General features: G+C 43.5%; 2 protein-coding genes across 2 annotated transcripts in view; one reads left to right on the forward strand and one right to left on the reverse strand.

The window, feature by feature from the left end:
* The window catches only part of GABRA5 (gamma-aminobutyric acid type A receptor subunit alpha5), a 55,915-nt gene extending 43,468 nt beyond the window's left edge, over positions 1-12,447 (reverse strand). The window contains exons 1-5 of the mRNA XM_058800175.1: positions 12,404-12,447; positions 10,909-11,061; positions 2,853-2,974; positions 1,013-1,080; positions 681-901 (exon numbers count right to left, since the gene is read on the reverse strand). Of these exons, the coding sequence (XP_058656158.1) occupies positions 681-901; positions 1,013-1,080; positions 2,853-2,974; positions 10,909-10,994 (497 nt within the window). The 5' untranslated portion in view covers positions 10,995-11,061; positions 12,404-12,447. The remainder of the gene's footprint in view (positions 1-680; positions 902-1,012; positions 1,081-2,852; positions 2,975-10,908; positions 11,062-12,403) is intronic.
* The window catches only part of GABRB3 (gamma-aminobutyric acid type A receptor subunit beta3), a 194,893-nt gene that overhangs the window by 35,194 nt on the left and 134,697 nt on the right, over positions 1-25,002 (forward strand). The window lies entirely within an intron of this gene.

A 25,002-nucleotide genomic window follows, 5' to 3' on the forward strand; every position in this document is an offset into this window, starting at 1 on the left:
CTGATGTGGGATTTGTCCTGAAAAGAATTTCAGACCCCTAAAATCATTAATGTTATATCTTCTATCTGCATTATGCAATGATGCTTCTTGGCAGTATATGCAAATCATAAGAAGAATACATCTCTGAAGATCTGAGACACTCATTTGCTCCTTGGTAATATAATGTCCCAGCTTTGTTTGCAGGATTGTACTTGCTAAAGCAGCTTTACAGTGCTGCTAGCTTATGTCATTTATCCCTATGATCATTTGCCTTTTAGCACTATTAGTCAAATTTAAAAAAAAATATAACAAAAGCTCCAAGGGTTCAAGATGTACTGCCCCAGAACAAAGTCTCCATTTCTGGTCTTGGATACTGTTTTCCTGCAGTCTGCACTACAGCTACAAACACAAACAGTAAGAGAGAACAGATCTTAAAAAAGCTAACTGAATCATCAAATCTGTTGAGAATATGCTTTCCATTTAATCATAAGAAATAGTTAAGCACTCACACTATTCAGAAGCTACTAATTAATCTGTACTTGAAGGCTACAATTATATTTTTCATTTTTCTTGATATTCATACAAATATGCGTGAAAGATTGGTTCCCTGGCTCTACTAGGAGTGGGGAAAGTGATGCTCCCCACAAGTAATTGTAGTTGTCTGGAAATCAGCATCAGAAGACATCAACCCTGGCTATTACCTCATGGTATACAGCAGAGTGCCATCATCCTCCAGGCGCAGAAGTTTGTTTGGGGTTGTCATGTTGTGAGCAATAGACTTCTTGCCATTGTGGAAAAAAGTGTCTGGGGTCCAGATCTTGCTGGCAAGCAAGTTGTTGAGAGGGAGGCGTTGCATAGGTCCTTTGAATCGCAGCCTTTCATCCTTCCAGCTTTGTCGGAAAAAAACATCAATGGTGTATTCCTGGCACAAAGAAACACTCAAGGTATGGCAGGATCTGAATAGAAATGATGGTTCTAAAAATGACTGTAGCAAAGTAAATACAACCGAGTTGGCAGCCACATGCTAACTTACCATTTCTGTGTCTGACACAGGACCAAAACTGGTAACATAGATGTCTGTTTTCACCTGAGTTATTCTCTCTGTAATAAACACAGGCTCTGCATCAGTAATTGCTTTAAAATACAAATACCTACTGGCAATGCTTATTTCTATTAATTTCTGAATCACTCAAAAATCCCCAAAAGACTGAAATTAAGAGCATGCTTGAGTAGGCCTTTCATCCCGGATCAAACGCAGTTGTTGACCTTTGGGAGTCCAGGCTTTGTTCTTACAAACAGAAAGAAACCAGCCCTTCAAGGGCGCATTTCTTCTGACTGACAGGTTTGGGCTGGAAGGGACTCTAAAGATCATCTAGTTTCAACCCCCTGCCATGGGCAGAGGCACCCTTGACTAGATCAGGATTCTCAGAGCCCCATCCTGGCCTTGACCACTTCCACCGATGGGGTATCCATAGCTTCTCTGAGAAACCTGTTCCACTGCCTCATACACCCTAAAGGTAAAGAATTCCTTCCTATTACCTAATCTAAATCTACCCTCTTCCACTTAAAAACCATTACCCCTCATCCTGTCATTCCCTTATAAAGGGTCCTTCCCCATCTTTCCTCTAAGCACCTTTAGGCAATGGAAGGTTTCTATAAGGTCCCCCCAGAGCCTTCTCTTCTCCAGGGTGAAGAACCCCAACTCTCTCATCATGTCTTCACAGGAGAAGTACTCCAGCCCTCTCATGATCTTAGTAGCCTCCTCTGGACTCGCTCCAACAGGTTCAAGTCCTTCTCATGCTGGGATTCCAGAGCTGGACACAGTACTCACAAAAGCAGAGGGGAAGAATCTCCTCCCTCAGCTTGCTGGGTGCTGTCCTTTTGATGCATCCCAGGATGGGATTGGCTTTCTGGGCTGTCAGTTAGCACTGCCAGCACTTATGCAATACGTATGACAGGATCTGATCAAGCGTATCTTGGAAGGACCTACTCCCCTCTGATGGCTCGGGTGATCTGCCTGATTCCAGACATCAGAGATGTCCAAAGTTAGGTCAAATTATTTCTACCCCCAAGTCTCTTAAGTCCTTCTGGCATCTTTTCAAATCCAGGTCTGATTTAATTTAAGGGCAGAAATTTCAGAAGTTCGTTATATAAGATAAAAAGCATCAAGCCCTATTTTCAAGTAGCTCTGTGTAAAGTGAGAGGAGAAGGAGAGAAAGGGATGAAAGAAATGTGTTGGTCTCACAAGAGGAAGGGGTGGGGGTAGCCAAATTAAAAAAGGGCCAGGAAGAAACATAACAGATGGTTTACACATGGGTAGAAAAAGAGAGAAATCTGGGGGAAAGAGAGCTGAAGGAGGGCTCAACAAGGTTAGGATGGCAACCACTATTCACATGCTACAGTTTTAAAATAGCTGCTGTAGAGGTTATCAAAAAGGCATATCAATACAGATTTGCTGTACTTGTCTAAATATGGATGGTTTGGGGATCTGTTTTTAAAAGAAATATGCATTACCAACATAATTTTTTACATACTGACCAGTAAGGCAATCTTGCAGCAACCTGCTAGCATAATGTCTTGCTCACCTTAGGAAATACCAGAAAGAAAAACCCAAATCGTATGCAATTACAGAAAAAATTGTATCACAGATGCTCTCCTAAGCCAACCTCAGATGACCTGAGTGACTGAAGAACACAACTTCCAGTAATCCTTTTCTTGTGCTCCATTTGCTAGGAGACAAATATGCTTTCTGAACTTAGTTTAGTTAATCAAACACAAGTGCCCTGTCACAGCCAAGAGCAGGCAGCCCCCTTAGAGGGCACCATGAGGACAATGCTCCTGTCCAGCAGGGGACAGACACCACGTTATCCTACCTCCCAGTCCTGGGCGCAGCCTGTTGTCGTAGCCGTCCAGCAGACCGTCCAAGATCCTGGTGAATATAGTGATGTTATCATTGGCCTCCTCTTTTACTGATGGTGTTGGCGTTTGTGAAAAGCTGTTTTGTACAAAAAAAAGGATACAATGTCAAAAGCCACCCTGGTTTCAAGGGGCTTCAGTCTCCAGGGTACTTTGTGATGGAGCCTCCAAGGCTCCCTCCCCTCCTGCTGCTCCTGAACAGCACAGGGAGCTGCAGCCATTTATTTCCACATTACTATAAACTTGTAAATAGCTCTCCCTGGAGGAGGACCCAAAGAAGGGCCCACGCCATGGAGGTAAAACCATGGGATGCAGGATCAGGGGACACCTGAGCCCTTTGATCTTTGCCCATAATGCACAGGCAGATCCCTGTCCCCTGCGCTTCCCACATCAGCCCCACCACCTCCCCAGTGCTGGCATGGCTCCATCCTAGGCAGGGAGCAAGGTCAGCTCATGCACTGGCAAGAACTGTTACTGGTTTTCCTAAGGTTAGCTTTCCATTCCTCGGTAACTGCATAGTTGGCTGCAGAGCTACATGAGAAGCACAGGTGTGCCTGGAGATGCACCTTCAAAGTATGACTGAAGGTGCTGTTCAATCTTTAAATGCCAAACAGCTTCTAATTTTCAAAGTTTCTATAATTTATTGCCAGAACAAAGGATGAACTGTGACCCTATTTGAAGATAACAAACTCCCACTACATTGAAAAATCCCACTGGGGTATCACTGGGGTATCTGAAAAACATACTGCTGTACAGAAAACACAGTTCTTCACTCCTCCTCTCTCTTTTGCATAAATTAGTTCTCCCTTGTAGTATGCAAATAACAGCAATGCATAGTGGGCCTCATTCCATATCTTTGGGGCCAGATTTGTTTTTATTCCAAACTCTTTTTTATTTCATCATTTTATCCATGGCTCAGACCTAGGAAGCTGCTCACAGCACAACTAACAACTTGCATTTTTAAATCTGTTTGATTTTCATTTAAAGATGCTTAGGAGAATACCCTGCTTATTAATGCCTTTGCTTACCTAAAGAATAGACATGGGAGATTATCCACAAGCGTGCTTCACCTGCAGCAAGCAATGAGCATCTCTTAAGACAGCTCACACTAGGCACTTATTCATGATTCAGCCTCTGCTGAGATCACCAGCAAATCCTCCAGCTGTGACAGGGCACACTGCCCCACCAGGAACTGTTCCCTGCCTCATGCACCCTGCCAGCAGGCAGGAATAGCTTACACTCAGCAACCTGAACTCGATGGGAGACAGTTATCCAGCGATAAAAAAAAAAATAAATAAAAAGAATTCATGTTTATTTACTACCAGTCTCCTGGAAAATAAATCTGTAAATAAATAGAGAAGCTCTGAGCATCTCTCTGAACAGCTTTCCTTGCAGAATACTTGTAACATAAGTGGTTGCCTTACCTAACAAAATAGGATTCATACAAAGAAAGACAAAGGGACCTCAACCTGGTTTTACCTGCAAAAGGTTTCCACTAATGAGACCTCACTGACACCCCTATAGTGCATCTGAAGTTTTAATGACACCAGAGCTAGCTCAGAACAAGCTGCCCTCAGCCATGTATCCCCTCACAGACCCTGCAGCCCCCAGTCCTGTGCTCATTCCCTTTACAGTCTGGATGCTTCTGCTGGAAGAGGAAGAGATTGCAAAGCCTCTCGGGACACAGGAGTAAGGTCAGGTCAAGGGAGCACAGATGTGATTCCCTGAAACATCGAAGCCCATGAAAACACCTGCTTGAGGAGGTTGCTTATGACCCAAGTGCAGCTGGCACTGCTGCAACCCTCAGCAAGCTCCACACTGCAGACCCCAAGGCCACCAAGGATCTCCCCTCGCTGCAGGTGGATGCATAGCCAAAAATGTTGCCTATTTTTCATCTCCACAGTCAAAAGACCGAATTAATTCTGTTTTCTTTGCTGTGACCACAACCTTTAGTCAGCAACTGAGGCAGACAAGAAAGTTAATCCAGCAGATTCAAACTGATTACAGAAACATTAGACATGTTTTCAGGTTGGACCATTCCAGAAAAAAGACTGTACACTTTTTTGTCAATTGTAATTGAAGGGATTCACCATTTAAAAGTGAATATTCACAAGTAGCAGCCTAACAACTGCAAAGAGGAGACAGAACTTAGAGACTTTCTTTAAATGCAGCAACCACAACGAACGCTTTGATAAAATCCTAGTATAAAGCATGAAAATCCAGTACACCTAGAATACTATTTTCGACTTTTCTCATCTATTTTATCTTTTCTTTTTCATAAGAAAGAGATATGCATCATGCTGTCTGCCTGCGACACTGCATCAACGTAGGAACCCATTTTCATTTTCCATTGCATCTGACAAAGAAGCAGAGAGATCAAACTTCATTTCATTCCTACAAGTTTCATGAGAAGCTATGACTAGACAAGGGGAGAGCAATCTAAATTAGTGCCTCATTAAGTAAAAATGTGAGGTTAGCAGTCATCTATTCCCTGTGGCTCGCTGACTGGGCCACTCAGTATGCATGTAGCTCAGAAACAGCCCCAGCAAGACCAGCCCCCCTCCTCTCTGAAAATTTAGAGATATGGAGGAGACTTGCAGGGTCATTATGAAAGATCTTGGGAGAAAAGGACAGTGCAGGTAAAATGTAGGTGTTGCAATGAGAACAAGGGATATCAAATGCAGAGCTGGGATTATTGCAAAGATGCAGTGCTGGGGGCACAGGACACAAAGCTTCACTAGTTTCTCTGCTCTTGAAAAAGCTAGTTATTTTTAGTGCTTATGGCTGAATTCAGAGCCAATTGAACTCTGAGGGAGGATTTCCATTGAACTATTTTTGTGGGGATGGGACAAAATATGCTTAATTCTCAGAACTGCTCCTCTCAATCTAACAAGAGGAATTGATGCTACTTCCTTCTATCTCAGCTATGTCCGTCTTTCACAGGAATAGTACAAACACCCCATATACTGAAATACTTCTATTTCTTCACATCAAAAGCTAATTAATAGAAGGAAAAGATGGAGAAACAACTATGGTGAAGACCAGGAAAAAGTCGGCACTTCTGCAAAACTGCAATCCAATTTAGATTTGGCAGATCACTTCACCCAAAAAAGAAGGCATGTGATTCCAAATTTCAGTGAAATGCCAGTATTATGTGAAGTTGCATTTGTAGATAGATTGCTTTTCAACTAATTGTGACTTTTTCTGTCTTAACAGAAAGTTAGTGTTTAATTTCTGTTATTGAGATTGCTGGTGAAATGCATGTTTTGGAGTAAGGGCTGAGGTTGTTGTGACGTAAAAAGACATGTAAACTCTACTTGCAAAGTTACATTCATAAATTAGATACTATATAGCTCAATGAATAGAGAGGAATAGGTGCTACCTACCTTAAACCAATTATTTCCACACAGCTGAGGATTAGGCTTTATCAACATATTAGTAGATAAGCACATTATTGCCTCTCTGCAGTGAAAAATGTTTTTATAGCAGAAATTTTCAGTTAGAGATAAAAATAAACCTATAAAAGAATCTTAGGGAAATGCTAAGAAAATTCAGAGATAATTGCATTTAAAGCTCATTATTGAACATAAACTAAACCAACCAGGAATACTTCTCATCACGTTTATTTAATATTGCAATTTTAGGGTAACAAAAAAATCAAAAGCCACAGAAGGGGCCCATCAGTGTAAAATGTAATAACTCTCTAAAGATGCTCAGCTACCTCTTCTGATAACTTCATAATTTACCACTTTAAACATCATTGTCTTTTTTGCCATCTAGTCAGAATCGTGGTAGGTACTACTCACAGCTTAGCTGTAATAAGAGGAAAAGGTATGGTAGATATTTAATGATTTTCTCAAAACATCTTTTAAAAGAAAAGGTTAAAATTTCTGAAAAAATAACTGAAAAGTATTTTATTACTGAAAGATATATTTTACTCTCTCTCTTTTAAGAGTAGTGTTTCCAATAACTTCCTTTAATAGGATTGCAATTATATCTGAACTTCAGACAAATTAACAGTTTGTGGAAGACAGTGGAGAACACAAACTTTTGGATAAAGCCAGCTGGCCAGACATCAAAGGAAATAGATTTACTTTTCTAAGTTAGCTTCTTGCCACCCCTTCTGTATGGATTCTTGAGATCTAAATATGTTGATGTTGTGAATTTGTGCACTGGAGACTCAATTCTTTCACATTGGATTAGAACAGAGAACTGACTAAGATGATGAAATTTTAAAACTATTTTCAGATTCTTAAAAAATAATTTAATTCTTTTGTTTAGCAAAAGCAGTGTTTTACTGCCTTCAGGGAAGGAGCAATTTGTGAGCAGTGCAGTGAAAGCCTGTTTTTCACAGGGTGACAGCTTACAGTCCTCCCCATCCCTCGACATCCTAATGCCCCTTTCGATGTCCTGAACTGCTTCCAGGGTCACTGAACACCTCCCAGGCCACTGACCTGCAGCTTCACTGGCAGGCACTGCATGCCAGGGCTTCTCCTGCACCAAGCAGAGCTGGAAGGCCTGAGGGACACTCCTGCTCTTTGGCCAGCTGGCAGGCCAGAGATGCTGAAGCTGTTCAGCTGTTTGGCAGTGGCACTGACTGGTACCTTCTGCCTCCTGCACGCAGTTCTAGATTGCAATTTAGTTTTCCAGTTATTAAAATTATCTAATGGGTTCAAAAAACTATCTGGAGATATGAAGAATGAAAGGAAGATATAATAAAAAAATAAACAGACGAGCATGACTGCATAAGGATACAATAATTCTCACAAAATTGGTCTTTAAAAATATGAGGAAGAACTCCCTAGCATCACAAGTACTTGAAATGAGGTATCCCAGCAGAACTAACTGCTTGGGGCTGCAGAGACTAACTTGAAAAAACAGCCTGAAGGAGAGGTATGTTTTGCCTAAATAGCAGGATTATGGTCTTAGTAATAAAGGCTGTGAGCTGGAGAAGTAGTATGGGAAAATACAGACACACCACGGACTGAATTCTTCAGAGTGTACAAAGAAATGCTGCGTTGGCTACACATAATTGGGATCTTCTGTTCTCTGTGTTTCTGCTATTAAAAATATTATTAGCAGATGGCAACTATACTGTGGGTACAGGAACAACGTCCATCCCTGTTGTTTCTGGCTCTTGGACAGATTTCTGAAATTCCACATCCAAAACACAAACACACCAGGAGTGTGCATCACCAGTGTGACCCCATGGACAGCCTGGGACTTGCCAAGTAAGATCTGGCCAGCTTGGAGCCAGCCACGGGCTACCTCATCTCAGGGAGATCTGTGTGCAAGCAGCCATACGTGGCAGCAACCCTCACAGGGCTGACACTACCTGGGCACCCTGAGGGCTCACAAGCAGTGTTTTATCTCACCTGAAAATACTCTTCATGGTTTTATTTCACTTTCAATCATTCTCTAGCTTTATCGTTTACTTTTGAGGCAATTGTGAGCTATCTTGAAATGCTTAAATAAAACACCTTAACTTGTTAGAGCATTATAAAACTCAAGGCTGAATTCAAGCACACTTGAAAAAGCTTCGACCCGCACTGGACCGTTTCTGCAGAAGTAGATTCATAAAACTGTTATACAAAAAACAGGAGTGGGGGAGACTTCAAAACATCTTCTCACTTCATCTATATCTTTGCATTTTAATTTAGTGATTTTTCTTTAGATAGCTGCTACCAATTATGTCTACAGTACTCCTCTACTGCGTACTAATGTGGATAATTCTCAATAGTCATTACACATTTATGTTTAACATTAATCACAGTCTTTTGCTGAGATTTCTCAAGTAGCCTAGTAGATTGAGATACATAATTTCTGTTTATGTTACCAGGCATTGTGCATCAAAATCCCCCACGGTGGCTTTGGCTATGTCAGCAAAAACTGTATTTATGATTTAATATAAATATGGAATGACTATGGAGAACTGTAAATATATCTGCCTTCATCTGTAATGTCCTACAGTATTTTGATTTTTAATTTGTGCTCATTTGACCAATCACTTTTATCTAGCACATTGCAAAACTCACTGCAATATAACAGGGCAGCAGAAACATGGATGAAGCTAATAAAGAAGAATCTGGTAGCAACAGCAAGTGTTATCAGTATTAGATTCCTGCAGTTAATACAGCAACCTACATGTTAATTGTACTCCTCCGTCCTGAAGAGTCAGTCCCAAAGCACTTAGCAAATTACACTCTGAAACTGCTTCTGCCTCTGAAGCAGAAGCGCTGGAGCATCCTCTGTCTTTTGAGCAGGGTCAAAATTCAGCCCTAAGGCAGTGTGTGAATAGTGCAGTGAACTGGAGCTGCTTATCTCTGCAGGCCTGGACTAAAATTACTGGATCAGAAATGGGGGGCGAGGGGGATGGGATGGGGGCAATTTACGTGATGATCTCATTTTAGTGCACAGAAGCTTTTTGACTAACTTGCAGAAAACAAGTGTCCTAGTTTCCTCAAACTGTCCTATTCTGGTTATCTGCCAGGTGACAGGTCACACTGATTTCTACCTGAGACTTTGATTCAGTATTTGCTTTGGAGTCAAAAGGGGGTTAAACTGTCTGGGTTTTGAGTTGTTTGGTTTTGGGGTTTTTTGCATCCTCGTCTATCTATTCTTGTTTTAGAGGAGATGCACACTTAAAAGACCCACACAGCAAGCAGATCACACTCAGCTATTGCAATGTGCTGCCTTCTGCAGGGATGACGAACAACCAAGAAGGGCTTAAGGTTATAGTCACCAAGATTTTCTCAATGTGGAAATACTCTGTCAAACTACAATAATGTAAAGACAAGTTTAAAGCAAGTCCCACTCTTCCCTCTTAAATTCTGTCACAAAATCCTGGAACACTTTTGCCTTAGACCATGTTGAAAGAAGGACCAGGTTTTTCCAAGGTGAACGGATGAGTGTGCAGCTCTTTGCATCCTTTGTAAAGTGCAGTCCCACAACTGCTCATATAAACCTCTGAGGTCACAGGCTTCTGCCTGCCTGCACGGGACATGTGCTGGATACCAGGCTAAGCTTTGCTTACAGCACAGACAGTCACCACTCAAAGTTTGGTCTTTCTCCTAGTTCCAATCTGGAACAAATCCGTTTGCTTGAAATCAGAAACTGATTTGCATCTCCATTTTGTATCTTCTTATAGCAAGGAATTGATGGGTGTGCTTGTGAATCAGCATACTGGGAGGATTCATTTTTTTCTGGTGAAATCATAAATAATTGTTCTCCTCCACAAAGAAGAATCAACCTACGTTTCCCAAGCACTTGGAAAATGCTTTTTCCAGATTCTATTGTATAGCTTATATTCAGAAAGTTCTTAAGATCTCTGGGTACAGTGAAAACATATAAATAGAGGGCTTCTGACTTTATTTTTAATTTTCTGAGACCTACAGTTGGAACATCTCTTTGATACAGTTTTCAGAATATCACTGTCAGGAAAGCATCCAAAGCAAAAATAAGGAAATGGGATTCCTTGCTATATGCTTCAGGGAAACACGATTTCTAATTACTCTAACAAGTTTCCAACTCAGACATCCTTCTAAGCAGTCCCTATCTTAAGTCACTCAGGAGGAAAGCCTGTACCAGCTAATAACATGCATTAAGACTCATTATCGCAGTTTTGGGGCTGTTTTTGCACTACTGCCTATAACCAGCACCCATCAGGTGGAGGGAAGGTGCAAGATCCCGACATGACAGACACAGGGGCAGAGGGCACCACAACCCCTGCCTGTTCTGGACCCAGGTCAGAGCACTCAGCAGCTGAAGGCCTGGTCTGAGCCCCTTGTGCCCCACAAGCCTTTCCCTGTGCCACCAGAGCAGGCATAAAGAACTGCTGCAAGAGAGCAAATTTGAACAGGAGAGCAAACCACTCCCTTCCCCCCGACACCAGCACCTTAAGATGAAATGCAAAGCCCGCTTGTTTTGCTCAGCTGCTCTGTACCACACGGAGCCAAGGTTTCTCATCTCCTTAAAAAAGCCACAGCAGAAATTCAAATGCAACTGGCAACTCACCCGAAGTGGCTGGCTAAACTCATGGAAACGCAGAAGAGGAAGAAGTTTTTGATCATGATAAAGTCAGAGACCATCCCATTGTCCATTCCAGAGGAGAAGAGGAACGCAGGTGGTTGCTTTGGTGGAGGTGCAGCTGTTCACTTTGTTCTTACACTGCAACAATACAAAAAATTGATAAATTATTGCATGGACAGAGAGCAGGATAGCGGAGTTCAGCTAACAACGCATCTTTTGCTATCTGCGTTTTTCACAAACTTATCTAGGCTTATGTAAACATCAGCTGTTTATGTAAAATTGTGTATCTTCAAGGACATGTTTTACCTTCTGCTGTCAGCAAACTGCAAAACAGGAAAAAGTCTTTGTGGCCCAGCTTTTCCCAATATTCATCTGTGGTACAAGTAACTAAAAAAATAGCCACCATTTTCCAAATGCCAATTTCAACCCCTTACCTATTTCAACAACTTCCACATGCCTGCAAACCCAGGGCTGTGTGCAGCCTCCGCATCCTTTCCTTCCATCGCAATTTTTTCCCATTAAATACCCGGCTTCCCTTTCCAAAATCCCAGTTGAAATGCCAAGAAACACCTACTGCTTCTTGGAATTCATGCTGCTGATGCACGGCTTAGCAAAAGGAGGGTGGGTTGTTGGGGGGGGGGGGGGGGCGGGGGGAGGAAGAGGGTAAAAAGTGACCTTCCTCGCAAAGGCACATAAACCTCACGCTAGCACGAAGAACGACAGTAATGTAGCTGCTCCAGCGACTGCTGCTTTTTGGATACCTGCCTCAGCGACCAGATCACCAATTTCAGCATTGTGCACTAACGTTTTCCTCTGTGCCCTATTAAAAACAAACAAAAAACCAAAACCACAACAAAACCCCCCAAAAGCCAACGGAACAAAAAACAAACAAACCACCCCGAACCCAACAAAAACCCCAAAACAGCCCTCAAGAACACACCCAGAGGGGAATCGCCTGGATTTTCCACCTGAACCCTGTGCCCCCGTGCTACATCGCTCAGCAACTTGTTCTCCCTCCCCGCCGGAGCCGCAAGGCAAAACGCCCGAACCAAAAGCCGTCCCCCGGGGCTCCCCCGCCCGCCCCGCGCTGCCCCGCACCGGGTCCCGCTCGCTCCGCACCGGGCACTGCGGGGCCGCCGCTCCCTTCCCGCAGCCCCGGCCCGCCCGCACCTGTCCGGCGACCGTCGCTCACTCGCCGCCGCCGCCGCCCGCGCACTGCGCCCGGGGCGACGCGCTCCGCTCCGCTCCGCTCCGCTCCGCTCGGCGGAGGATGGCACCTGCCCGCCCGTGCCCGCTCCGCCGCTCCTTCCCGCGTCCCCTCCCCGGTCCCCGCGGCACCCCGGGAGTGCCCCCGCCCCGTCCGCCGGCCGAAGTTTCCCGCGGCCATGTGCGCGGCGCGGCGGTGCCCGCCCGGGGGGCTGCAGCCGGGTTCCCCGCCGCCCTCCGCCTGCCCGCCCGGGAGCGGGAGCCCGGCGCTTACCAGCCGCCGGCGGGGGGACGAGGACGAGGGGGCAGTGTTTGCCCGAAAGTTGCGGAGCGGCAGCAGGAGCGGAGCCGGAGCGGCGGCGCTGCCTCCCGGCCGCTGGCAGGCGCGGCCCCGCCGCAGCGCCGCGCCCGCGCCGCCCCCGCGCGGAGCCCGCGGCCGGGAGCGCGGGGCGGTGTGCGGGGCGCGCCCGGCCCCGGGCACCGGGCACCGCCCGGCAAGCGGCCGCTCCGCAGCCCTCGCTGCCCCGCGAGGCTTCAGCCACTCCCCGAGCTCCCCGCGCCGGTGTCCCTCGAGCAGCCCCCACCGAGCCCCCCGGGGCGGCGTCCCGGGCGAGCCCCGCCGGCACCGACTGTCCTCGGGGAGAGGCAGCCCCTGCCACAGCCCGGGCGTGCGGGTGTCGTGTGACCGTGGGGCAGGGGCACCCAGCACGGCCGAGGCTTGCCGGTGTATAGGCTCGTTGCACCACACGTGTATTAGCGTATATATGTATAAACACACCCCTACATACCCAGATCTTACCTATGCTCCTCTTCCAGTGGACCTGACCTAAACCATCACAGCTCTCAAATGCTGAAGTGGTAGGTTTATATCCACAACATAAAGTCTCTCTTTACATCCTCAGTGTTAGACATCCATAGTTTATATATCAGTATTGTATATTCCATGAGACCTGCAATAACTTCGAGGTTTCCTTGTGATTGTTTGTGGTGCTCTTCCTGAAAAATGGATGCATTGTTTCACAGCTTCAACGATAGGAGCATCACACTCTCTGTATGTTCAAGTCACATATATAATGTACTGCTTGCAGGTTCGTTTTGAACTACATGAAAGATGAAATGAGCTGTATAGTCCCAGTTCCTGGGGATTCCTTGAGATGAATGCAACGTTTTGCAGCATGCGCATCTTACGCGTGATAATATATTATTTCAGTATATACTGCTGTGACTGTATTTCAAAGTAACACTCCAAACTCAGTTATTAAATTATCAGATCTAATGAGGCAGTGCATGTCTTTCAGGCAACGTTATGGATCAATGAAGCACTTGTTTTTTTCCTATATCTGTATAAAAGCTCTATGGAATTAATCCCTCTACTGAAATCAATATTGGTTCTGTAGTTCATTGCCACAGAGGATGCTGCTCTATGTGTGCCTAGTTCTGAGTTGAAAAATGGTCCTTAAAAATTTCAGTTTACCTTTTTTCCCACCTAACAAAACCAGAAATGTTGCACCAGGGAGAATTTTCTATGTAAACATTGAATCATTTTCCTAGTATCAATCCAGTAGGATTTTTTTTGGACAGTTCTTTGTAATTCCTCTATTCAACATTCCCTTGAGACTCATCAGGGATTGGATTTGATGATTTTTAAAGGTCCTTTTCAACCCAAACCAGTTTATGGTTCAATGGCTCTATATCTGGTGCTTAGCTGTGTTCGTTTTACAGCAATGATTTATGATCTTGAATGCAGAGCCAATGACATACGTTGTTCCTCGTTGTTCCTTAGTGACTTCAATAAATATGAAGTTGTGAATGAATGTTGCTATCAGAACAGCTTTCCCAGTGCTTAAAAATATCTGAGTTAAGTAGTATGAAGCGCCAGTAGTTTCTCATTATAATGTTCATGCCTAGGAGTGTTTAAATCACATTTTTACAGAGCTTTGATTTATAGTACAAGCTATTTATATCTCTCTATAGGTGATGTTATAAAAATATGTGATCTTTAAATAATTTTACAAAGGAGATGTGTAGGAGTATTGGCCTATACTTGAGTGCCGGCAGGTGAGAGCTGTGTGCTTGGGCCTCTCGCTCCAGCTCCCTGGCGAGCAGAACTGAGTCTCGGTTCCTCTGACTCCCTACATCTTCTCCGCGAAGCCATATGCTGCAGATCCGCTTCTCAGCACCAAAGGGAGAGAGCGTTTCGGAACTGGGGGAGCAGAACGGCGAGAGAATGTTTAAGGAAATCTTAAAGAAAAAGAAAAAGAAAAGATGAATGGCACAGAACGGTTTGGGCTGGGGAGGGATTTTAGCGATCACCCAGTTCCACCCTCCGCACGGGCAGGGACACGGCGAAAGCGCCTTTCTGGGCGAAACAGCGCGCCCAGCAGTGCCGGCCTCCCACGGGCCCCGAGCCGCGCCGAGCCGCCGCTCGTCCCGCCTGTGCCGGTGCCCGGCCGGGCCCCCTCGGCCGGCGCTGCTGCCCTGCCGGTGCTGCCGGTGCTGCCGGTGCCGGCTGGGCGCCGCCGGAGGGCAGCACAGCTCCACAGAAGCGGCGCCACCGCGGCCGGGCTCCGCTCGCTCGGTGGGGCGCGGGCCGGGCGAACGCCGATGGCGCAGTTTGGCGGGCTGGGTCCGGCAGGAGAGACAGGGCCTTTGGCCCGTGAGCGATCGCAGTTACTGCCGGCAATAGGGCGGTCGCTGCTATGGAGGTAACCGTGTTGCGCGTCCTCCGCTGTGTGTTTCTTCAGGCAGTCCCCTGTGATTCACACACACCCTGTTTGGATCCTCAGCCTCCTTGTCACGTTTTAAAGCATACGTTGAATTTAGTGTGTGAATCAAATGCATTCTGTTAGGGTCAGGGAAATGTTTTGTTTGGCTGATTGTTCTCTGTGCTGGTGTGTAGCAAAACACAAACATGGCCATTCCATAGAGTGATTTTCTTTCAAATTTGGGAGAAGTTTGTGTGGTTCCTCTCTGATAGCTGTCCTTCCTGTTTCACTAAGTAATGTCACTTATTTGCAGTGATGAATGCATTTGAGGTCGATCATCCTCTACATGGGACTGGTACAATAGTGCAGGCAGATTGGGCTGTGATTTTTACCGTGGCACATGCTTGGGAGCTCACTGGGAAACACACACCAACCTCTCATTGTGTTAGAAAATTGCCTGTTTTGCCAGTAGCCAAAAGTGCCTCTGTAATTGATCAAGTCATTCCTTCTTCCCGGAGAGTTACAGAGAGCTCACGAAGCTGTGTGGAGTAGGGACATGCTGTGGGAATTGGTGTGATTAGGCTCTTCTGAGGCATTCCCTCTACTAAAACAATTCAATTCCATCATCTGGGTAGGGAGGACTGCCTGTTCTCTTGAAATCTTTTACCTTTGGCCTCTTAGCTAAGATTCCATAAAAGACAGCACTTGGAACAGTGACTTTGTGATACAAATCCTTTTCCAATAGAGAGCAGTCTGAATTCATCCGTCGTTGAAGGATCCCCTAATCATCCACTAACACAGACTGAGTGACTCTCAGTGCAGAGACTGGAACTGAGCAAAGGGTGAAAGTCTGGTTTTCACTCTCTTCTTCACTGCTATCTCTAAAGACTGGAGTCAATACTCTACTGAGTCCCGGTGAGACACACCCGGAGCTCCCCAGCATGAAAGAGACATGCACATGGTGGAGAAAGTCAAGCAAAGGACCAAGAAGATTATTAAAGGACTGGAGTGTCTCACCTATGAAGGTGAGGCAGAGAGAGCTGGGATTTTCCAGACAGGAGAAGAAAAGGCTAAGGGGGATACTTATCCATGGGTATAAATTCCTGAGGGCAGGGGGCTGAAGAAGAGTGAGACAGATTTTGCCAAGTGCTACTGACTGACAGTAAGTCCTATGAGGAGGGAGCTGGGGTTGTTTAGCCTGGAGAAAAGGAGGCTCAGGGGAGACCTTATTGCTCTCTACAACCACCTGAAAGAGGGCTGTAGCCAAGCAGGGGTCAGCCTCTTCTCCCGGGCATAGATATATATATATCATGCCAACGAAAGGATGAGAGGAAATGGCTTCAAGCTACACCAGGAAAAGTTCAGGCTGGACATCAGGAATAACTTCTTCACAGAAAGAGTTGTTAAGTATTGGAATGAGCTGCTCAGGGAAGCGATGGAGTCGCTATCCCTGGAGGTGTTCAAGAAACGACTGATGTCACATTTAGTGCCATGGTCTTATTGACAAGGTGGTGATCAGTCAAAGACTTGATGGTCTTAGAGGTCTTTTCCATCCTAAATGATTCTGTGACAGGAAAAGGTGCAGTGGTCACAAATTAAAAGTCATGACATTCCATCTGAATACAAGAAAGCACATTTTTACTTTAAGGGTGGTCAAACATAGGAACATGTTGCCTAAAGAAGTTGTGAAGTTTCTGTCTGTGGAGACAAAATTTGAAGCTAAACGGTCCTGGGAAACCCACTGTAACTGACCCTGTTTGAGCAGGAGGTGGGCCTCAGTAATCTCCAGAGGCACCCTCCAGCCTCAGCCATCCTGTGATCCTGTGAAAACTGTGCCATCCTACAAAAGTCTCTCCTAATTTCTCCAAACCTTTCACAGCTGTGTCTGGTAGTGAAATGATGAAAACCACCTTGCTGATGTGAGAGGTGTTAGAGTCTGATAGACTCTGAAGCATTTGATGTATTTCTGAATTAAATGGAGGGATATTGATAGCCTTTTTTTCTCTCCTGTAATGCCATGGACGCCATAAAACATGACCAATTTGCTGTGTTTCGCTTGTCTGCTGGGCCATGCTGCAGAGAGAGCTGCTTTTAGGACCTGTTGGTTTGTTCTGTGCATCCCAGTAGCAATAGGGAACTACTTACCCAAGTTTTGTGAAATGTGGCTGGAGGCAGGGTAACGCAGGGAAGGATTGCTCAGAGAGAGAGAGTTGGTCCCTTTTCTGTAGCACAGAAGACATCAGTGGTGCCATTGGGAGAGAGAGGCAGATGCCCACCTGCAGTGTCCCAGCAAAATTCCAGCTGGTTGTGAGAAGTAGCACCTTTAACAAGCAACACTGATATCTCTGTGTGCTATTTGTCGTGATTCTCAAATCTGCTGATTCAAAGGTTCACCTGAATCTAATCCTGAGCAGGGTACTTTCTGCATGGCTCAGTTTAGAAATTAATGAAAGGCTGCATTTTCTCTTTATCACTTCATCCTGTCTGCTGTGGGCAACCTTCTGACCATTTCCACATATCAGACTAACAGCTGAGCAAATGTTCAGAGTGTGCCTGAATACTGTTGTTGTGGATTTTTACAATGTCCTAAGAGTCACTGTTTCTGAAAACCATTCCAGGCACCTTTCAGAGGTCCTTACTCCAAGACTAGAACCCCAGGAGCTGGCAGCCTTATTTCTCAAAAATGTCTGTCAAGAAATGTATGACTTTGTATTAGAGATTATTTGTATTAGAGACTTTGCCCCATTAGACAAGAAAAATGTTTCCTAGAGATACCTCCCACGCCCAAAGGAATGGAGAACATTTCCAACATTTTTCAGCCCATTTTAAGGTTTTAATGCTCTAACCCTTGGATTAGTGCATTAAAGCAAAGATTGTTATTTAAAGTGACATCCCTGTCTTTCAGTAGCCATATCAAACTTCCACCTTTTTCTCCAAACCTGTGTCGGTGTTTGATTCCTTACAGATCCCTTGTCCCTTACCCATTCTCTCCTCCCTACAGGTTAACCCAGCTGTGGGGCTGATGGTGGGTTTCATCAGCCCTGACACTGCCCTTGCAGTGCATTTGCAGGGAAGTGTTGCTCACAGGCAGGTTTTGACCATTTGTTTATATCAGTTCAGCTTGCCCCTGAGATAGCCCTTTTTGCCTCTGCCTTGGAAAAGAGAGAATTTCCTCCACACCAGTGGATAGCAATGAAAACTCAGAGTGAAGGGTCAAACCTCCTACAAATATTTTTCCTGCGGAAGAATTGTGCTTTTATTTATATCCTTACTGGGTTCAGATGTGAAATCTACTCCCTGTTCTAGCAGCCTACCAAAGTCTGCCCTTGAAACACTAATAATGAAAGCCAAAGGGATTTACAACACATCCTGGTTCATGGTCTTAGATTTGGGAGACAGAGGAGCTACCTAACAAAAATCCCTCCTGCATCACACAGTCCACAGATTTCCATAGCCCTATAAACTGTGACTTCCTGTTTTGCTTTCCTCTTGTGTTGTAAGACTACAGGCTCTTTTTTCTGGGTATGCTTAAACTGCAGCAAGTCCCCTCTTCCATGAATCTTATATCCCATAAACAAGGGCCTGCTGTTATCTCACCTTGAATCTTCCCCTGGTTTCTTCTCTTGTTGGCACTGTGCTTTTAGCAGAGATAAGTTTGTGGACACAAGATTTTTTCACACCAGTAGGCATCAACTCAGAAAACCTGTGAACTGGAACTTTATGACCCTATCATATGTAAAATACCTCTAGTTAAATTTTTCAAAACAGTTAAATTGACTGGTTAGTATTTTAGCTCAGTAAAGTAGAAGTTATATCTATATCTGAAAAATAATGGGTCATTAGGGTGGCATTGTACATAATCTTTAAGGCCTCAGCCTCAGGATTTGGGTGCAAATTTACTGTAAGGTGGTGCATGGTGCACTCCTTGTGAGGATAGAGCATGCCTTTAATTATACAGTGGAGCAAAAGCCCATCTAATTGAGAAAATACTTTGTGGAGAATAACCACACTATTCAGCTTCATACATATGATTCCTAAAGAAATCTTAATCAGGCTTAAACTGGAGCATGCAAGCTCTGCATCAATATTCAAGGCTTTATGCATATGCTACTGTACATGTAATTCCTTCATAAGAGGAGGGAGAGAACAAATCTTAGAAGGAGCAACACAGAAATTCATTGAACTAAGAGGAACAGATCGATGTTGATAAATTCTTTATTAAGCATATATTCACATATTCATAATGGATGGAAGGTGAGTGTATTAATGGACAATGTAGGACTATAGTAAAATAATGTACTTACTGATGTTAAGAACAGAGTATTTGAAGTTTAGAAATTGGTTAAATACAGCCAAGAGGAATCAAAATCTATTTGACATTCAGAGTAAATCTCTGAGTTCTGTTATACATACATATGCATGTATCACTCTCATATTTAGGTTATAAGATCTACATATTTATGTCTATTGATACATGTATGTACATATCAACTGTCAGCTGGGCTTTGGCTGTGTAAATACTAAGATAAGACTGGATTAGCATGTTTTAAGTTGTGATGAACCCAGGTCTTTTTTTGGCTGCTGTAGTTTCCGTATTTACTGCATTTCCCTGTGTTGTTTATATGTGTGCTGGGCATACTGACAGAACTCATTATTTCTGTTTCTGATCAATAAAGGTAACTGTCAAAGATGCCAACAAATATTAGTATCCACTTTTGTAAAATTTCACATAAGCTTTCAAGTCACCCTGTTCATGATTCATTACAATAATTAGCTGCTGCTACAGGAAAATACATTGATGCATACCATTTGGAAAGCTGTAGACACTACTTACATTTATTTTAGGATTTGCAATATACTGATTTTCAGGCTGAATTTATTGGCAAAGGTTAGGTGGGAGTAAATGTTCTCAGCAGTTCCGAATCCCATTAAATGTGACTTCTGTTGTGTAGATTCAAGTACTATAATTAATAAAATTTCAAGAAAAATGAGTTTTTAAATTGTTTTATCTAGAATTAGCTTTTACTGAAATTGAACTGAGCTGGTTAAAAAAAAAAAAGGAAATGACGTGACAGTGCCTTGTTTTGGAAAAGATATTGATTATTTCAAAATATTTACAGGATGTTAAATATTAATGATTGAACTATAGCAACCATTAAAATATATCACACCAATGCAAGGTGATGCCAGTCCTGCAGCTTTGTAGGAAAATATTTTATCAGTCCCAGTGCAGTACAATTCAGAAAGATAAAAATAGTAGCAAATATCAGTCAATACGCCAGGTTTTCGTGCAGTATAAATTGGCTAAGTAAAGGGCAGCAGGACTACACCCATTCATCAGCTGAGGTTATGCCTGGAGAGTGACCCAGTAATTATGACTCAGTCAATGAGAGTTTGTTTGAATCTGAAGAATGAGATTTGGCACAAATATTAAAGAGGGGCATTTTTTTTTCATTTTATTGCAAACTTATTCAATGAAAAATGCAGGTGGCTTGCTCACAAAACAACTGCAGTGCAGCCTCAAATTTGCCGATTTGTATTAGTCAAGGGAAAAAAGTAGATTAAAACAGCAGAGTTAATAAACATTTTGGTTTTAATATTTCTGAAGACATCAGTGGAATGGAAGAGGAGGCTATAATTGCAGAAAAACCTAAGAGCAGCTGTGAGGAACCATCATATAACCCATGCTTTAGATGTTCACTTGTGCTATGAGAAAGTCAAATTTATTCTTTGCTGTGGGCAGACATTTTCTTTTGGGACATTGGGAATTTTTTATGGGTTTTCCTTGTTTCCTCTCCTCTTAGACTGTTCCAGTTTTATGAAGGTGATTGAGTGTTCAACATATTTAGGATGTAGCAGATTCAGTTTCATTCCTAGGGGCAGAGTGTTTTTCTTGACAGCTTGTGCTGTAGTTTTTGAAGGAAGGAACCAGGCATATGAACTGAAGGGATAGGGACAGGGCTTCATATTTATTGTGTCTGGTCCTTCTTTAAAGTCCACCACAACTTTACTGGCTGCATATTTTTGAGAAAGAAGACTGCTTGCTTAAGTAAGATAAACTGGATTTATCACTATGCCTTCCACCTTCAGCAGCTGAAAACTAGTGGATTAGTTTGGGGCTATATACTTTGAGTGGATCACAGACTGCTGGTCAATTGTCTGCAAGAAACTTTACCTGCTTTTCTCAACAGATCACTTGTGGATGCAAGGAGCTAACACCCATGTTAATTTTAGCAGCCAAAAAGTGGGAATGGCCAATGAGCACAGCATCTCAGTTGCACAGAAGAGGATCAAAAGAGTATCTTCAAAGAGAAAATAGAGACTTAAATAAATCATGACCACTAGAGTGATTGCAGTTTGATCTACTGGTGTTTTCCCAGTTTGCTAAAAAGAACAAAACAAGAGCCATCAAATGTTAATCAGATGCTTTTTGTGTGGAGAGTACTGGGGCAATATCCTGGATATGTCCAAGACTGCTGGAGGGAATGAGTTTTAGTGAATAATCCAAGAAAAGGGAAATTAGAGCTGTATCACATTTCTTTTAACACACTCTGGTGGGACCTGTCCTTATCTCAGCCCTTTGTGCCTCAAACTGGGTGTCAAAAAGGCCTGTCATGATTTAAGTCCCCTTCCCAAACCCAGGTCAGCCCCCATTCAGGATAACTCCCCTCATTTATATGTCAGGCATGACATTTTGTGGTACAGAATATCCCCGTGCTCAGTTTGGGCCATCTCTCCCAGCTGCGCTCCCTTCCAGTTTCTTTTGTGTACTTCCTCACTGGCAGAGCATGAGACAAGGAAAATGCCCCTGATTTAGGATATCAACAACTTAACAAAAAACATAACATCAGTGTGCTATCAATATCATTCTCATTCCAAATACAAAACACAGCACTTGAGAAGCAGCTACTGAGAAGAAATTAATTCTACTTTTGCTGAAATCAGGAGAGCCTGCCAGTTAGTTTTCCACTCTTTACTGTGTTTCATCATGAAATGCCATTTTTTTGAAATCAGATTAGGGTGCTTTTATCACAGCTTTTTGAGTTCCAGCATCTACATCATGGAAAAGAAAATTACCCACCCTTGAACCACCAGCAGCCTGGTAGCTAAGGCATTCACCTAGGCATGGGTGAGCACTTTTGTAAGCACTGGACTGAAGTATTAGTCTCAATGTGAAGACAACTCCAGAATTTTGGCAGCTGACCTTTAACTGCATGTCTTATTTTATGGATGACCAGCTTAGATTGCCCAGGGCTTATGGAGCACTTGAAATGGTAGACAAAGTTGGTGAGAGCCATGGTTTCTCAGCACTTCAGACTGCAAGGCAGTGCAATCTCCAGTAAAGTGCACAGGGTTGCAAGCCATGAATTTTAATCCTTACTCTGCCACTAATTCACTGTGTAGCTCCAGGCGAGTCCCTATCTCTTCAGCTGTAAAATGGGAATAATAATAATGGTTTCCTATCTTTCGGCAGTGATAAATTCATCTGTGTTCTTGAGGCATGCAAATACTACAGTGATGAGTGGCCCAGAAAAGACCATGAAAAAATGAATAATTCTGTATTTACAGCAGGCTTTGGGTGTGCAGTAAATAAGGCACTGCTAACTGGCTGGTGAAGATTACTTTTCTAAGTAGCTGTTTATTCAGCAGGTACTGTGTAATCAGTACTGCTTATCCTGTGTAATGAATGATAAAGGGTTCCTTGGGGGAAAAAAGGGAGGTAAAGACAAATTTCAAGAAAATCTTAATACTGATTTACAGGAAAGTACAGTTAGGATTTCATCATCCATTTAGGTTCTAGTGTTCTTCAGCTTTAAAGCTCCTGATTTTGGCAGACATCATAATGTTCTTCTGAGGCAATTGTCTTCTGTGCAGGTACATATTTAGGTGTGGTAACCTGCCCCCTGCCATAAGACTGAAGGGATGCTTTACTCAAAAAATAACATTGTGACTATGCACATGTATCATTCTCCATGTGCAATTATTTCTCTCTGAAAACCAGGAAAAACTAGTCCAACATGTTATTTTTTTTTAAATGGCTGTTTTGATCACACCATTATATTCCCATTCCTATATTGCATTTTTCTGAGGTCTCATATTAGTTTCAAGGAAGGTGACCTGCACAATACAGTGCCTTCTTCTTTGTACACAAATAAAATTCCCCTAAAGGGCTCCTCTCTTAATAAATAAATTTCTGCTGTTGCAAGTAGCAACAAAACAATGAAGGCCACTGTACACAGTGGAATGCTAAAACTCGAAACTTTGTTAGAGTAGTCTGAGCATGTTTATCCTGCAGTTTATCTGCTTATTAGACCATTGCTAACACATCTGTTAAAAGCATGTGCAATCCTCAAAACAAGCTGCCAAATGTCCCTTTACTATTACATTGTCCAGAGATCTGTATTATCATTCTGGCTGGGTAGATGAGGGGAAAGAAGTACCTGTTGTCTGCCTTATCTTCAGCAAGGCTTTTGGAGTTGTCTCCCATAAGATCCTCACAGAAAAGCTCAGGAAGTGTTAGACCAGCGCCCCGTGAGGGTGAAGACACAGTGAGAGGAGCACACAGATGGAGAGCTGCATGAGGGTTGTGACCAGTGCCACAGAGTCTGTTTGTGGGCCTGCAGCAAGCAGTGTTCCTCAGGGGTCAGCACTGGGACCATTCTCATTTAACTTTTTGTCAGTGACCTGGATGAAGGGATGGAGCCCTATGCTGATGGTGCAAGACGGGGAGGAATGGCTGGCACACCAGAAGGCTCTGCTGTCAGTCAGTGAGACTTGGACAGGCTGGAGAGTTGGGCAGAGAAGAACCTAATTAAGTCCAAGAAAGGCAAATGCAGGGTCCTGTGCTTTGGGAAGAACAACTCTGATCTGCAGCACAGGCTGGGGGCTGACCTGCTGGAAGGCAGCTCTGCAGAGAAGAACCTGGGGATCCAGGTGGACAACAAGCTGTCCATGAGCCAGAGTGTGTCCTTGGGGACAAGAATGTCAGTGGTGTCCTGGGGTGCATTAGGAATAGCGAGGCCTGCAGGCCGAGGGAGGTGATCCTCCCCCTCTATTCAGTCCTAGTGAAGCAGCATTGGGACTACTCTGTCCAGTTCTGGACTTCCCCATTCAAGAACTATAAGGAACTACTTGAGACAGTCCAGTGGAGGGCTATGAAGGTGATTAGGAAATAGATCATCTCTCTTGGGAGGAAAGGCTGAGGGACCTGGGATTGTTTAGCCCACAGAAGAATGAGAGACTATCTTATTGATGCATACAAATATCTTAAGGCTGGGTGCCAAGAGGATGGTTCCAGACACTCTCACTCTCAGTATGAGAAAGTCTTTACTTTGAGGGTGACAGAGCACTCAAACAGATTGCCCAGGTTGTAGAGTCTCCATCTGTGGAGATATTCAAAACCTGCCTGTATTGTACAACATGCATTAGGTGGACCTGCTTCAGCAGAGGGCTTGGAACAGACAATTTCCAGAGATATTTTTAAACCATAACCATTCTGCAATTCTGGAATTCTCTATTTTGTACTTGTGTATATGAGGTGTTAGTGCAGCAGTCAGTCCCCCAATGGGTCTTTTTGAGTATAGTTTTGAGTCACGCTTACTTTTCTATACAGAAGAAAAAATCTATGTTCTGCCAAGACGGGGTATGCATAGATTTGTTAGTCTGATCTGCACCCCATTTGGTTGTGCTATATTTAAAATTAGGACATATCAAATTAGAATCGTGGTATTTGCAGTAGTCTTGATAAAACAGGAAATCATCCACTGCATAATACTTACAGCTCCTCGGTGTATCTAATAAAACATGTTTTATTGTAATCTAGCCCTATACATTTCTAGACATTTACTTGTTGTTATTATTTGTGATATTTAAGATCTATTTGAAATAAAAAGAATAAACTGCATAAGACAATTCACTATATGTCCTCAAAGGATATTTATATTTAGATCTTAAAATAAGTTTTTTCTTACAACTTTACACTGAAAACCTTCATAAGCAAATATTTTGGAGCAAATTATTTCCATAGATGTTTCTTTATAGGCCCTTATGATCTACACATATAATTCACTCTAGGCATGTGAATTTTTGGCAACTGAACCCACATGCAAAGTCATAGCAGTGATTAACTCAGTAGAAACATATTTGCAACACTTTAGGTTTTTACTTT

Source organism: Ammospiza caudacuta, chromosome 2 (assembly GCF_027887145.1).
Source record: "Ammospiza caudacuta isolate bAmmCau1 chromosome 2, bAmmCau1.pri, whole genome shotgun sequence".
Classification (NCBI taxonomy): Eukaryota; Metazoa; Chordata; class Aves; order Passeriformes; family Passerellidae; genus Ammospiza; species Ammospiza caudacuta.